Here is a 16,828-nt window from a genome sequence, read left to right as displayed (position 1 = left end):
TTTTATCTATTTAGTGTTTTTTTTTTTTGAAACATCAATTAAATGCAGATACTGTTATAGGTAGACAATATAGCTGTCAAACGAAAAGAAACACTGGGCTTCACATAATATAGGAACCACTGCAGGGAAAAAAGAAAAATAAGGAAGTCAGAGAAATAAATCATATAGTTTTATGTGGTTGCAAATCCTACAGATTAAAAAAAATCAGAAGAGGGATTGGGTGTGATAGGGAGGGAATTGCTACAATTTTATAATTTTAAATAGGGTGATATACATGGTCCCCCTGAGAGGATGATGTCTGAGTAAAGACCTGAGGGAGTTAAGAGAGAAAGCTTATGGTTATATAGAGGACAACTTTTTCAAGCACAGAAATAGCCAGTGCAAAGTCCCTAAGGCAGTACAATGTCTGACATGTTGATTGGTGATGTAGAATGAATGAGGTGGAAAATTGTAGATGATTTCAGATAGGAAAAGGGGAAGGTGGAAATGTCAATGTTATAGTCCCAGCTTCATCTAAAGACCTGAGCTTTGAGATTGAAGTGGGAAAATATTTCAGGGACTTAAGCAGATATGAAACAAAATTTGACTTAATTTTTATTGCCCTGAATTAGAATGATAGGTTTAGAAGGACAAAAGCAAAACAGTTGAGAAAATCTCTTATGATTCAGGTAAAGAGATAGTGACCAGTTTTATATACTCTTGGAAGATCAAACTGAGAGACTTTGCTTCTAGATTGAATACAGAATATGAAAAAAGTAAAACACTGAAGTTCTGCCTAAGCCAATGAGGTTGATATTGCTAATAACTGAGATGTAGATAACCAAGATCATGGACTTGGTTGTGAACAAACATGTTAAATTTCTACATTTAATAATAATAAGAATCTGAAAGTCAGGGGAAATGTCTGCATTAGAGATAAAAATTCTGGAGTCATCCACATTAAATGATATTTAAGTCCAGAAGAGAGAGAAGATTATCAGCAATGTTAGCAGAGGCAGAAAGAGGAAGACCATGGGAACTGTACCTGGAAATAAATGATCCTTGATATGACAAGAAGATGAGAAGTTACCATCAATAAATATGGAGACGGGAGCAGAAAGGCAGAAGAAAAGACAGGCAAGGGAGCTGTCCCTCAGCCAATTAAAGAAAGTATGTCAAGAAAGAGAGACTCACTGTGTCTAATACTGCTGATAAATTAAGCAGAAATGAAGACTGAAAATTGTCCTTTGCTGTTAGCAACACAGAGATTGGTGACCATATTCACAAGAGCAGATTAGATGAAGTGAATGGAGTGAATGCCTGGCTAGAATAGATTCAAGAGTAACTGGAAAGAGAGAGATGATAAAAAGAAAGTGTAGGCAATTTTTAAACAATCTATTGCTATAAGGTAAAAGATAAAATGGGACAGTTAGTAGCTTGGTAGAGTGGGAGTGTTAATAGATTTTTTAAAAATATGAGATAAATATAGGAACATATTTTAATGCTGCTGGTTATAATCTAGTAGAGATGGAAACATTCATGATGCAAAAAGAATAATTCACAGGTTTTGTCCTGGAAAAGCAACAGGCAATGGGACCCAGAACTCAGGGAGAAAGCTGGTCTTTCCCCAGAACATAGACAGTTCATCACAGTGGAGAATAAGAGATAATAAAATCACCAAACACAAAACAAAACAAAACAAACAAACCTGTCTGTTTTAAAAATAATTCACAAATAAATTTGATATTCAGTAGAATTTGGGCAGTACCTTATTGCCTTTATGTATTTCTAGGAGCCATAATTTGAACCAAATCTTAAGACAAAAAAAAAAAACAGAGATATTAGCCACACTATGTTATAAGAATAGAGTCTGACACAAAGCAGACCCAGAAATGATTGTTTAATAAATAGTAATTGTTTATTGAATGTTTATAACTAAATTAATAAAATTAAAATTATACTTTTATAATGACTTAAAATTTGCAAAATCATGCAACAGATTAGAGGGACCTAGAATTTCATGTTTTATCCAATCAATAAATGGGCAAAGGAACTGAACAGACATTTCACAAAAGAACAAATACAATCGATCTACATCTCTGGCAATTAAGAGAAATGCAAATCAACACTACACTGAGATTCTATCTCACTCCAGTCAGAATAGCAATCATCAAGAATACAAGCAACAATAATATTGTAAAGGATGTGGGGAAAAAGGTACACTTACACATTGCTTGGTGTGACCACAACCACTCTGGAAAGCAGTATGGAGATTCTTAAAAACCTAGGAATGGAACCACCATTTGACAGAGTCACCCCATTCCTAGGGTTATACCCATAGGATTTAAAATTAGTACACTACAGTTACACAGACACATCAATGTTTATAGCAGCTCAATTCACAATAGCTAAACTATGGAACCAACTAAGGTACCCTTCAACAGATGAATGGATAAAGAAACTGTGGTATATATGCACAATGGAATATTACTCAGCCTTAATGTCAATGACATTATGACATTTGCCTATAAATGGATGGAACTGAAGAGTAATATGCTAAGCAAAATAAGCCAATCCCAAAGAACCAAAGGTGAATGTTTTCTCTGATATGCAGAGGCTAATTCACAATAAGTTGGGGGGTAGGGAGAATAGAGGGGAGTGAAAGGATGGGAGGGGGCATCGGGGTAGGAATGATAGTAGAATGTATCAGACATTATTACCCTATATGCATATATAATTACATGACATGTGTAAATTTGCATTATGTACAACCAGAGAAATGAAAAGTTGTACTCTGTTTATATAAGATGTGTCAAAAATGCATTCTACTGTAATGTATAACTAATTAGAACAAATAAAAAATATTTTAAAAAGAAAAAATAGAATTCCGTGTTTTATACAAAAGTAATTATCTTAGAAATTCAATTATTTTGCAGTGTCTTAAAATTTAGTTAAGTTAAAGCTGAAATCTAGGTACTATACATTCTAGTTAATACTTTTTCATATAACTCATACTCTCTTGCTTATGTAATTAATTGGCTATAAAGTATGCTCAGTACAAAAGAGACAAATTCATGGTGGCATACATATCAGAATTTGAGACCCTTGTATAATACATGCAGTACATTTATGCTAACTCTGATAAGCATTTCATATCTCCTTTGTAATAAATTTGTTTATCTTACTAGAATTCATAAATAGTCTTGAGAAATTCTATCAATAGCTCAGGTCTCCTAAAGTCCTAAAGGGTTCCAGATAATTTTTTTTTTGGGGGGGGGGGGTATGGGGGATTGACCAAAGAAACTCAACCATTGACAAACCTCACCAACCCTTTTTTTTTCTTATTTTTGATTTTAAGACAGGGTCTCACTAATTTTGGCCTTGATAAGTTACTGAGGCTGACCTTGAACTTATAATTTTTCTACCTCAGCCTCCTGAGCCACTGAGGTTACAGGTATGCACCACCAAGCCTGGTCCAGAGAAGACTACTACTTCTTTTAATCAAGATGAACATCATGAGGTAAAAGGGAACACTCAGCAAAAACAAAAGCATGCCTTTAATAGAATCATCATAAACACCACCTACTAACTATGTGGTGTTGAACAAGTTACTTTATATCTTTGTGACTTGTTTTTATCATCTGTGCTATGGAAATAATAGAAACAATCTCATTGGATTGCTTTGATTAAATTGAGATGATGCCTCTAACCAATTTCCTAAGTGATCTAGAATCAGTAACGAACAGATTCTCTTCTGATTCCCTCAGGTAAAGAAATGAGTCCCAAATCAAATTTCAGACAGATACCTTATCTTTTCTACTATGCTTATGAAAGAAATCATTTGTCCTTTTATTTTGGAATTTAACTCTATCCTAATGATTTCAGAGTTCTAGTTCGATTACAAGATAGTGAAATCTACCAAGCTCTGAGTTCCTAGCTCACCTGAACTCATCCTTCCACTCCTGGCCTGATACACGTACACTCAATTCAGGCTCGCTTCAAGTTCTGATGTCTGCATTTAAAGATGGGGACATGATGGTCACTCTTTACTCTGATAACCCCCACTCACAACTGTTTCTGACTCCTCCAGACTCAGTTTCAGAGAAAGGGAAGCTGGGGAAGAAAACTACAGTGATATGTGGCTGACCTACCTGTCACTCCTGGTCTTGGTTTTCTGGATGGCAGAGGTTTAATCAATGACCTTCCTCCTGGGTGTATTGGTAACTTACACAGAGAACCTATCTATAGGTTGTTCCCAGGTTCACTTGACTTATTCTCATTCTTGTCTCTGGAATTAGTCCTTGACTCTGCTAATCCTGATTCCCCATATGGGAAACTAGGCATCGGACAATCTACTTGCTTCTGAGTTTAAGATGGCCTTAAGAAAGTCTCCTTTTTGATCTTTAAAAATTGCCAATATTTATTTTGACATTGGAGGACTTGAAGCTTGACTGCCATGGACTCTTCAGTCTGCTGTAGAGGCAGGAGAATCTTCAGTCACTGCTACTGCTGTTAGACTTCAGACCCTGTATCCTTCAGCCTCAGGAGGAAACATCAAACTCTGAATGGTTGCCCTGAAGCCACTTTCACATGGCTTAGTAGAATGGAAATCAACCCATGCCCTGTACATGGTGTAGCTCTCCAAGAGCTTTCCAAATTAATTCTGTCCCTATTGTAGCTTCTCCATCTCAGTCTTAAGATGGTGTTTGATCTAATACTAGATTTACTAGTTTGACTATGTTTAAGTATAGCCTGCAAATGAGGCTGTGCACCTCACTGATTTAGTTTTACCTCAAACACAGAGAAATGCTCCCATTTTAACATCTAGATGTTAAAATGAGAGTGTTCAGAAATGTTAGCTATTACAATTAGTCTTAGCTTTATTATTTAACATTTAAGGATTAGCTAGATGAGGAGTTTCCCACAGGAAAGAATTCAGAGTAAAAAGTTGGAATGATTTAAGAACAACAACAGTGGGGTGTCATGAGAGTTAAAAAGGTAGGGATTTATTTTTCTTTTTTTTAAGGAAAGGAGTAATCTTTGTGTTAAATTAAACCTACTGCAATTATCCATTGGTCATTGGTGATGGCAAACATTTTGAAAAGGATATGAGAGACTTCCCAAACTGGAAGTGGAGAATTTGGGAAAACCATTTAGAAGAAAGTAAATAAGTTTATTTTTTCTTTTATAAAAAAGATAAATTGAAAAACTTCCAAAATCTGATAAAGATTGAGGAGACCATGGGCTTTTGGCACTCTCAATTTGTGCTAATGCTCATTATTACCAAATAAAATTGTACAGTTAAGGTTGGCTAGAAATAATGATGATAAAAATATGGTAATAATAACTATAACAATAGTTACATTTAGCATTTATCCAGCATATGCTATCCATACTATCTGTGAGACATTGAACTGACCATTTGATATGTTCTAACTCATTTGTTTCTCATAATGATCCTATGAGGCAGTTTCTATCATTATTTGAATCAAATATTTAATCAAGGTTATTGAGCTGCAAGTAGCAAGCCAGAGAGAGACCCGGGTTCTTTGCCTGAAGAGTAAAACTTTAAGGTAGAATCTGTCACACTTTGTCAATTTCACCTAAATTGTTTGCATTTTAAAATGTGAAAAGATAAACATATTCCTCTCCTCAAGCAGCCTCCTTTAAACCCTCATCAAAGTATACATGGGTACATCTCAACTTATATTTAAAATAGTTTTTAAAACATTCATTTTTCAAAAAAATTTTTAGTTGTAGATGGACACAATACCTTTATTTATTTATTTGTATGTGATGCTGAGGATAGAACCCAGTGCCTCACCCATACTAGGCAAGTGCTCTACCACTGAGCCACAACCCCAGCCCAACACACACAAACACAAACACACACACACACACACACACACACACATTCTTGCATCCAATCCTAAGAGTAGACAGTATCCCCTCTTTCCAATTAAGGAAATAAGAGTTTCAGGAAATTCAAAGAACTTACCACTGACTTCTCAGCTAACAACTAAAAGAACTCCATTGCAAATACCAATCTTCTAACTCAAGTCCAAAGCCTTGAGCCATTCTATAGATTACTAGTCCCTGCTTCTTTCTCTTCAATATCCCTTATATTTCTATTTTGTTTTCTAGCTCCCTGGTTCAACTTCCTATTACAAACCTCCATTCTTTACGACAAAATTATCATCATCATAAGTTTTCCCTAACACAATAATTACTCAAAAGTCTCTGGTTTCATTTGTGGTAGTTCCATTGTAAGAAGGTCCTGGTGTCTCATCCTCCACCCCCCATGTGTCTATACCCTTTAACATGGAATTTTGAATTGTTTTTCACACTGTCTCTGGGCTTGCTCAGGAGGACTTGCTAAAAATAACTCAAATAGAAGCTTAAAAAACACTTCCTTACTTCTTCTTTGCTCTTCCTCCTCTGGCTTGACCATATAAGAAACTGCCACACTAACCTATTGCTGGATTAAACACAAGGCATAGAGCTGAGTGGCCCTAGTCAGGCCAGCCAAAACCATCCTGAAGCAGACAAAACGCAGATGATATAGAGCTGATAAAAGCCAACCTTGTGCTAGCCAGTGGCAGAAGTTAGCTAAGACAAGATTAGCCAATTCAAGTTGATCAGCTAACTTCCACAAACCCATATTTTTGTAAATCACTGAGATTTTTGTGTTGTTTGTTACATAGTATTATTTAAATACCAGATAACTAATATGTGAATATTACATAATCCATCCAAAATCAAAACAACAGAATAAGGCTTCTTAATAAAAACCTTATGTGGTCACCAATTCATTCAAAATTCTACAGATTATCCTATATGCAAACTCCTATCCTTATCTTTCTCCCTACATATGAATATCCCAAACTCCCTTCCTGTTATATAAAACCTCATTTTTATAGTACAACCTTCCATCAAGCAAATCTTTTTGTTATTTTTCCCTATGTAATTCCTATTTAGTCTTTAAAACAAAATAAGACTATTCATTCTTCTTTGTTCAGTTTGGGACCTCAAGCCTAGCCTCAAACAAAGATAGCATAGTTTGAATGTCAGTTCCCCTGTGTCCTTCAGCAAGTTTCTGTCTGCATAGCTTTACTTCCTTACACAGAATATTTGCTGATCTTTTCCAATATTAAAAAAAAACTCTCTAATACCACTTCCCACATGAAGCCTTCTGCAGTTAATCACCTATCACTTTCATAGCTCAGATAGTTTCAGTACTTCTATAATCTTCCAATCCACCTACATTTTTTTAAGTAATTCTATTTTCTATGCTCTCTTGGAGTCACACTATTGCTGCTTTTCCCCATCCCTTTCTAATCAGGTGTAAACCATTCAGTCATACACAGGAGACCCTCAATACATACTAAACAAAGTGACGGAAAGAATGGTTAAAATTTTATATATGAAGATTTTTGCAATAGGAAACACAGGCCCCTTATGTCTCCTATAAATATTTCTAATAAGTATGTTAATAACTGACAATTATTTGCTATTTTCAAAAGTGTCTAAATAATTTATTTTTTTCAACATTCAGGTAAATTATCATAATGCTTTATAATAAATATATAGATGTAGGAATAAGTTAATCTTTTGATATTCTGGATAACATAAATGCAAGCATTTTAATGTTTAATGCTTTATAAATTAATTAACTTTTACTGGTATCATTTTTTTTGAATCATCATAAACCGCCCTGTGAGGTATTAGTATTAAGCCCTTTTTGTAGCATGGATATCAGAAGTCCTGACTCAGGTAGGTGACATGTGATAGAGGAACAATACAAACTAAACCTTTCTATTTCTAGTTTATATGTGTTTCTATATCACAATGCATATATTTGGTTCCATTTTTACCTGAAAAGCCCTCACTATAGGCCTGGTACTCTTGAGGTGCAGAGGGTTATGGATGACTGAGATATGATCCTGTTCTCCAGGAATTTAGAGTTTAGGCTGAGAACAGGTACATAAGCAGATAATTTAATTAAATGTGATGAATGATAGGGGTAGCTAAGACAGGAATGAAATTGGGGTTCAGAAAAATAATTCCTGGGGAAGATCAAACCTTATCTAGGATGAGAAACTAGCCAAACAAAGGCACTGGGGAAGAACATCATAGACACAGAGATGAATATTCATGAAGGGAGAAGACTGGCACAGCCTGGAGTCTATGGGGTACTACAAACAGTATTATTTAGCACACAATGTGACATAATTACAAAAGGGGAGTGTTAAGAGATGGAGTAAAGAAGTTCAAAGCTAGGCCAGCATTGTGGTGGTGGCTCACACCTGTAATTCCAGCAGCTCCAGAGGCTGAGGCAGAAGGATCATGAGTTCAAAGCCAGCCTCAGCAACAGCGAGGTGCTAAGCAACTCAGTGAGATCCTGTCTCTAAATAAAATACAAAATAAGCCTGGGGTGTGGTTCAATGGTCGGTCGAGTACCCCTGCATTCAATCCCTGGTACTGAAAGTAAATACATAAATAATTAAAAAAGAAAAAAAGAAGTTCAAGGCCAGATGCTGAAGGAATAGCAAAGAATTGAGGGATGTGAGAATTATTTAAGAGGTTAAGGAATCTCAGGTAAATGGGTAAGGAATTAGGGCAGAGACAGTGGAAAGTAGAAGGCACAGGATGACAGAATTGGGGGCACATTGAACGTGAGGGTCTGTGAACCATTAAAATGTATCTGCACATTTAAAAGATGAATAATGGAGTGTATAGCTTAGAAACATTGGGCCTGGAGATGTGGAATGACCAGTGCTCTTAAAGACAGAGACATCCAAACACATAAAGAAACATTGAACACTGGCTACAAAACAACTTGCATGCTGAGGATTGTTAAAATTATTGGTGTCTTTCTTCATAAAGGAATAACAGGACAGGAAGTAACTTAAAGCAGAGCTCCAAATCACTAACATCAACAAACATTTCACGGGCTATTTAAAAATTTTGTCTCTGCTTTCATTTCTGTTTGCTAAAATTGTTTTTTTTAATGCTACTGTACTAGATTTCAATTTTATATGTTTCTGCCTCAAACCCCAAATATATAGTAGTCATTTTTCCTTCAGTTAAGTGTAAACTATAATGCCACCAAACAGTTCAGGTGTATTGCTTGCAAAATATTATACAGCATTCAAAGGTACCAATGAATGAGGAATATTTCTTGATTACTTGCAGAAAATATATCCCTCATGGTACAGATTAGGTTACTAAATATTTTGGTGTTTTAAAAAGTGATAGGGTCATCACTGTCTTTAAGGACCTGTGGATTTCCAGGAATATTTATAATAGTAGAATACAAATCAATGTTGAAAATTATGTGACAAAGTATATGTAAACTATATTGGAATCATATCCATCTAAATATAAAAGCTAAAATCTCTAAAGTACAATTCCAAAATTCATATACTCTGAGAACTATATTTTATTTGTACGTATATAGCAAACTTCATTGATGGCAAAACCAGATCTGTGCTAACATGAGACTATTTCTTGTGTTTATTTTTCCCATGAAGTAGAAATATTCAAAGGATTCTCTTCAGAAATAAGTGTATATAAATATGTTTTCCCATAACCCTTCTGGGGAAAATTTCATAATATACATTTATATACATGCAGAAATGAGGAAAATTCGGAACTCCAAAACACAACTTACAAGTAGTTTAAATAACAAAGTGTGTATTAATATAAAAAATCAAAAATTACATTATAGATGGCATTATAATCTAGATATTTAATTCAACTGAGTTGCTAGGATAGTTTTCATTCTTGTAATTTTGAGTAAACATTGATTCACACAAGGTAGTTCTTTGTGAAAATATTTTTCAGTTTTTTTCCTTTTTCCCCCCAAAGCATCCTGTCTTAATACTTCATTTTTACAACAAACTTATGAAATTGTCACATGTTTTATGAAAGGGGCAAAAATTTAAAAACTCAAATTATTCTTAGAATCATTTTAACAGGGTTAGGACTAAAGTCAAAAAATTAGGTTATGGGGCTGGAGTTGTAGCTCAATGATACAGCGCTTGCCTTGTATGTGTGGGGCACTGTGTTCTATTCCCAGCACCACATATAAATAAGCAAATAAAATAAAGGTCCATCAACAACTAAAAAAAAAAATTAAATTTAGGCTTAAGTAAAATATAGAAAGACAAAGGCAGGAAGGATATATGCTGAATCTTACAAATGAGATTGAATTATTGACTTCCAAGAGAGTGTGGGGGAAATGGGAATACTCTACAGAATTTATGCAATTTAACTAAAAATGTTAGTTGATTGCTACCCCAGTACATATTGAAGTTATATTGAACTTGTGCCAAATATACAATTGTAGGTTTCTTTAATGAAACACTGTATCCAAAAGACAAATGACTATCATTTTATCCTTGACACAGAAGATGAAGAATAGTGTGATTGGTAACAGGACCCCACTTTAACAATAGCAATATCCAATTCAAAATTCCTAGAGTTAGAAGCATGATGCTGATAGTTCTAGAAATCCCCTTATAAAGAACAATTGCAAAGACTAAAATTTGTACCTTGAAATTTTCATTCTTGGAGAAGGTTGGATAATTGCCTTTTGAAACAAATTAACACATTCTGTGTGATTAAATAAACCAGTCTTTTCAACAGGTGAGAGTTATTTTAAACATTACTTCATCTCAACACACACAAAAAAATTAACCGAAAATGTTAAGGACTGAAAAAGGAGTTATTCACATGGGTTTTAGTTATTCCCAGTATGGTGAGACAGAGGGGTTTTGGTATCCTTTCTATTCTGAGAGTCATAAATATCTCAATATAATACTGCAAGTTACTAATATAGCAGGGTTTAGAATTTAATCAACTTTAATTGTATAGTTTTCAATATTTCTGAAAAGACATGTGCTAGTATCATAATTTCATGGAGAACAGTCAACTCTTTAATGTTCACTATATTGTCTTTTAAGTAGAAGGCAAATCAAACATGTAATTGGAAGAAAATTGTAGTGGTGATGACTATTAAAAATCTGAATGACATCCTATTTTTCCTCATACCTAAAAGAAGCAAAATTATACAATTCTTCAGTAAGTAAATTGACCCTTATCATTAACTCTGCATATAAATAAGTTTTCAACCACCAAAATTTCTTAGTTTTTTTCTATAAAATAAAAAGACTGACAGAAACATATTTAAAAATAACAATGTAACAATATTAAATTTGTGTAAATAATGAATTTTGTCTTTTTCTCAACTTTCAAAATCTTTTTAAAATAAGAAAAAAGTAGTTGAAGTTTTCTGTTGTTGTTTGTTTTGGTGGGAGTAGAGATCAAGCCCAGGCCTTGTGCATGTTAGACCAGCACTCTACCATTGGGCTGCAGCCTCAACCCCCCAGTTGAAGATTTTTTTGAAAGGAAAAGGCAATATATCAATAATTCTAATACAGCAGGTATTAGGCATTTTAAAAGAAAGACAGATAAAACAATAATTCACAGTAGACTTGGAAACTACTACCAAGAAAGACCACATTACTAAAAATTAAAAATAGATATTTCCAAACATCACAATTGTGTTTAAAATGCAAGAAAGATAAAACTGTCTTCACAATCAGGCAATTAAAAACTAATCAACAAGTGGTTTTGTACCTCTACCAAAACAAACAGATAAGATTGTCAAGAAAGAGACCAGATGGGAACTCAAGTTTCACACATCCCCTCCTCATCAATATTCCATGATTTTGTTTGATGCAAGGCTTCATATAAATTAATTCTTTATTCTTAAATATTTCCTACCAAAAAAAAAGCATTTTATATATAATAAGTGGAAAAGTAAGAATAGGAATAAAGCAAATCTTTTAGAAACCCTATCCCATTTTCAATTCCAACAGGAAGGACAAATGGCACTAGAAGCATACCTGTGGCAGGGCTGAATTTAGCTGTCTCTGGAGCGAATCTCTGTCATAGATGACATCCTGAAGCCTTTGCTGAGCAAGTGAGAGGCTTTCCTGGGTCTCGCGGAGGGTGTCCAGCAGACGATCTCTTTCATCTAGCATATTTACCATCAGCTGCTCAAAATGGGAGTCTGAGTCTGAGCCACTGCTTTGGGACCCCCTTTGGCTCATTGGGGTGTCCTCATTAATCGTGGGCATCACTTCACACATCATTGCTTAAAAAAAGTAAAGGGGAATCTTGGTAAAGAAGTGATTCCAATAATGCCTCCTGGTTATTATCACACTATACTCTTGGCAGCGCATTAGCTTCACTACCTTTCCTTCCCCCTACTCATTGCCCCAACTCCAAACCAAGCTAAATGTTGTGCTCTCAGTGAAATAGGATCCATTCATTTCCTCCAATCTACATGCTTTTTTTTTTTTTTTGGTGTGTGTGTGTGTGTGTGTGTGGTGCTGGGGATTGAACCCAGGGCTTTGTACATGCAAGGCAAGCTCTCTACCAACTGAGCTATATTCCTAGCCCCTACTTTCTCTTTTCACAATGTCCCATCAACAAAATACATCTTGGTTTCCCCTCTTCCTCTGTTTTCATTTTCTCGATTTATCCCACTCTAATTCAATTTACAGAAACATGCTATTTCAATTATATGTCATCACCTTTCATTTCCTGCAAGTTTACAAATCTTTTACAGTGAGTACCTCTATGTTATTTGTTATTATATTGTCAACAGAAAGCACAGTGTCTGGCACTTAATGAACAGAAAGTAATGATTTTTTGAATGACTTAGGTAATTGAGTGAATCAATATTCACCTTTCATTTAGAAAATCCAAAATATTTGAGTATTAATTTTATATAATGAGCAGCTTTTTCCTCATCTATTCAACAGATGTTCTCACATCAACTACTTTAAATCTTTTTGATCTTAAAACTTTCATTTTATTATTTTTATGTGCTTTCCTCCTGAATTCTTACAGAAGTCTATGCTGAGCTAATAGGTGACACTGACTGTATTACACATAAACTTTATGAAATAGGCTGAGTGCATAAATCTGTTTTGATTATTATACTACTAATTACACTTAATATTCCTTTGTTTCCTGTTAGTTGCATTGTCTGGTTTCCACCCAAGCAATACAAACGAACACTTTCAAATATTCCACAAAACAGATGTGGTAAATTACATTAGCTAATACAGTAACATCACATCTCTGCTGATAATCACAAGCTCCCAGTCATGAAATAAATGAACTGTTCGAAATATTTTTAAATCATTTATTAAGTTGATTTAAAATAGACCACACAGAAATGGAAATGCAAAATTGTCCTATTCTGTTGCATCTTAAAAATCAAAAGTCATCACATTTTGTCTTTCATCCTCTATCATCTGTTTAAAAAAAAAGTCCAACTCATCTCAATTTCAGTTTTTGTACAAAGGCCAGGAGCTATTAATTAGAGGGCTTGGTTTTGCAGAAGGCTGATGTTGAGAAAGGCTGGTTTGGCTGTTGATCCTGGAGCATTCTTTGGTTTTATAATGCAAGGTTAATTTATTTTTCTGACTACATATTCATATCCTGGGGGAAAAAATTTCTGGTGATATTCTCAAATAAAATATCAATATTTACAATTCAGTAGTTAATTACTTTTATATAATTCTTCATATGAATTGGGTTATTGATTAGAAGAGTTTGGTTATTTGTGAATGACTTAGGAACCACTGAGAACCAAGAGAATATTTTTAAAAAGGAAATTATTTTTGTGACTGATAACTTAGGTAAAATATTAAGAAATTGGCAAATTTTAGGATACTTCAAAATGCCTTAAAATTTTGCTCATTACTCAAAACACTGAGCTAAAATAGATACAGATTTTACATATAGAGCAAATTTACACTCGCTCACTCACTCACTCACTCACTCATAAGTTTACTCCTTTAGTTAGCAACTTAATACAAAAAACACAAACAATTTGCATTTTCATCAATTTGATTTTCATTCAAAAACTATAACAAAGATGGAAAAAATTTAACTGCTGTAAACAATCTTTACATAATTGAAAAAGAATTAGAAAACAAAATCAATAAAATTCTAACATGTATGCTTATTTAGAACAATTAGTTCACATGCCATGTGTGAAATCAACACACTGTACAGTTGTGTCATTCTGAGAATCCTATGTTTAATGTTTAAGGTTGAAACAAAGTATGGGAAAAGAAATGATAGTACTGTGACAATTTGTGCCAAAACACTAATAGAGTTTAAATTTTAACCTTAGCATTCTTAAGTCATTATTTTATGTCAAATCCTTCTTAAAAGTAAACTATTAGCCCCTCTCCACTTTGGATTACTTAGAAAAACTTTAAATTTCAAGGGAAAACATAACTGTCATGATTGCCCCCAGAACAATTTTCACCTGAATGTAATTTCCTAATTCTACACAACCTCTTGTGGTACCATGGGATATTAGACATTCATAGATTTTAGGTTCTCAGATCAGCATAAAAGGTAGTCTTTGATTTAGTCAAAAGATGTTATTATGAGAAGCTGCTGGGGGACTTAGAAAGTCTATCAAATCTACATGCAAAAGAATTTGATTCCATTCTACTCCTGAAACATGTAAACCAGAGCAAGTCACTTAATCTCTCAAAACTTCAGTTTTCTCTTCCATAGAGTAGGAATAATAATCGAAGCTTTTTTAAAAAAAATCCTATTTTATGTATCCAATAGGTTACCTCACTGGGACAACACAGGAAAATATATAAAGGGCTATTTACAAATCCAAATACTTATTTTCATTAAAAAATAACCAACATTCATCTTTGCAGAAATAGTATTATACCTTTGTGACTCTTTTTGCTTCTAGGCCTAAAGGTTTAATTCTAGTGGATACTTTTGAACTCTTCAAATTCAATTTATAAAAATCAAAGTGTGCAAAAGTTATTTAGAAAATAAATGAATACATGTTGCTTTTTCTTTAGTCAACCTAAATATAAAGATCCAAAGTTTTTTTTTTTAATCAAGAAGCAAAGAAAAAAAAAGTCTACAAAAAATAAAGCCATTCTTATGAACTAACTTAGTTCTTGCATTAGAACTAGATTCTGTCTAATAACAATTGCAAAATATTTAAATAATCATTGAAATATAGTATACCATTTCTTAAATGCGCATTTTCAGTATTGAAAGCTATTAAAATTTGTACAAAATCTTTTGGAGAAAGGATGACATGTAAAACAACTTGCATGGTCCAAAAGGTTATGGTCATTCAATGGCTTCTGTTTTTCACTCAGATATTCCACTTTTAACTTTTACAGTCATTTTTAGTATTAAAAAGTGCAAATACAGCTTATTTTCTGAAAACCCAGAAAGGGCATACATACAATATACTTGAATATCTGTTTTTTCATCACTTTCTCTCTCCCTAACGTCAACTTGATGTGTCAATTATATTAACCTCATCTAGATATTTATGACTTGATCATTAAATTACTGAGCATTTCAAGACCTACTTAGAAACATTTAATTTTGTTGTGAAAGGAAAAAAAATAATAAGCCTAGTTGGTTTAATTATCCCCGTGCTTAAATTTAGCTAGAATAATTTTATGCCAGGAAAACCAACTCCTATATTCTTAGCGCATAACCTTGACTGTCTTCTAAATCTCTGGTTTCAAAATAAAAGTTTTGAATATCTGCTGGAGTTATTACTCAAGGGATTTCAAAATTTGATGTGTTCCTTAGCAATATATGACACCCAAGCAGTACCTAGTCAGATGCGAGAGTGTTCCAAAGGGTTATTTTTTTCCCCTGTGAATGAATAACTTTACTTAATTCATATCTCTAGGATTTAGATCCTACTACAGGCAAAGATAACATTATTCTCTATAGTGAGTTTCCTCTGCAAAAAAAAATTTAGTCTTAAGAACCATCCCTGCTCCACCTCAGTTAACCCACAAGAGTAATTCAGTAAGAGAAATGCTAGCCATTGTCTGATTACATTACATGAATATTCCTCCTTCTATTTAACTCTTTGAAATCCCCCATCCTCCCGGAAAAATATCATTATCATCTCTAATGGAAGCATTTTCACTTTCTTTGCCCCAGTGCCTTTACAGTGGCCAAAGAGCCAGCTCACCCCACACTGCTGGACAGTTATATTTCAGCCACACCCCCCACCGCCCTGAAGAAGTTGACTTCATAATTTCCACACTAAAATTGTTCATCCTGCCCATCAGTGAGCGAGAATAAGCTGGGCAGGAGGCAGAGAAATCAGAGATGGAGAGAACGGAGAGAAAGCAAAAGCTACCTAACAGTAATCAGTAATCCACAAGGAGGAATTTGCATCTCATCTTCCCTGGGGGCGGGGTGGGGCTGGGGACGTGGTAAAAAATAAAAATAAAAAAATAAATAAATAAAGCGAAGGGAAACCGTGTAACTCAAATACAGTTTCTGTACCTAATGTCTGTAATTTCGGGTCCTGCTTCTTCAATGGATCAATGACAACCGCAGTCTCCGGGCTTGACGAGAGGGGAGGCTCACACCCAGCACTCCTGGACCATTTCCCTAGCAACCAGAGGAGAAAGGCAGCTTAGACACACGCGTGCCCCAGCACTCTCCCCGGAACTGCCCCGACTCGGTGGCGTGGCAGCTACTCGGCATCTTCCCGCGGCTCCGTCAGCAGCCAAAAGGAGAAGCGTCCATCGGAAAAATGGCATATTACAAATTTTGCTTTGGGAAGCAGAGCTCGGTTCAGACCATTGTCAAAGAGAGGAGAGGGGGAGGCGGTTCTTAAAGCAGCAGCGGCCCCTTTGCTAGAGCAGCCACAGCTTCCCCGAGTGCAGCTGGAGCCCTGGGGCGGGGAGCCCAGAACTGGGAGACTGAGGTTGACTTTTTTGGAAACTTAACCAAG

At 34.7% G+C, this 16,828-nt stretch overlaps 1 protein-coding gene across 8 annotated transcripts in view; it reads right to left on the bottom strand.

The window, feature by feature from the left end:
• The window catches only part of Ppfia2 (PTPRF interacting protein alpha 2), a 441,884-nt gene that overhangs the window by 424,520 nt on the left and 536 nt on the right, over positions 1-16,828 (bottom strand). For 6 of the 8 annotated variants that reach the window (XM_058585758.1, XM_058585761.1, XM_058585760.1 and 3 more), the window contains exons 1-2: positions 16,375-16,634; positions 11,892-12,142 (exon numbers count right to left, since the gene is read on the bottom strand). In XM_058585758.1, coding sequence (XP_058441741.1) covers positions 11,892-12,140 — 249 coding nt within the window. In that variant the 5' untranslated portion in view covers positions 12,141-12,142; positions 16,375-16,634. Of the gene's footprint in view, positions 1-11,891; positions 12,143-16,374; positions 16,636-16,828 lie in introns of those variants that run through there. The other 2 variants (XM_058585759.1, XM_058585763.1) reach the window with 2 other exon arrangements.

Source organism: Marmota monax, unplaced genomic scaffold, assembly GCF_021218885.2.
Source record: "Marmota monax isolate L192 unplaced genomic scaffold, Marmota_monax_Labrador192_F-V1.1 WCK01_AAM20220418_F8-fsc00146, whole genome shotgun sequence".
Classification (NCBI taxonomy): Eukaryota; Metazoa; Chordata; class Mammalia; order Rodentia; family Sciuridae; genus Marmota; species Marmota monax.
Note: the sequence above shows the minus strand (reverse complement) of the source record. Positions and strands in the feature narration are given on the sequence as shown.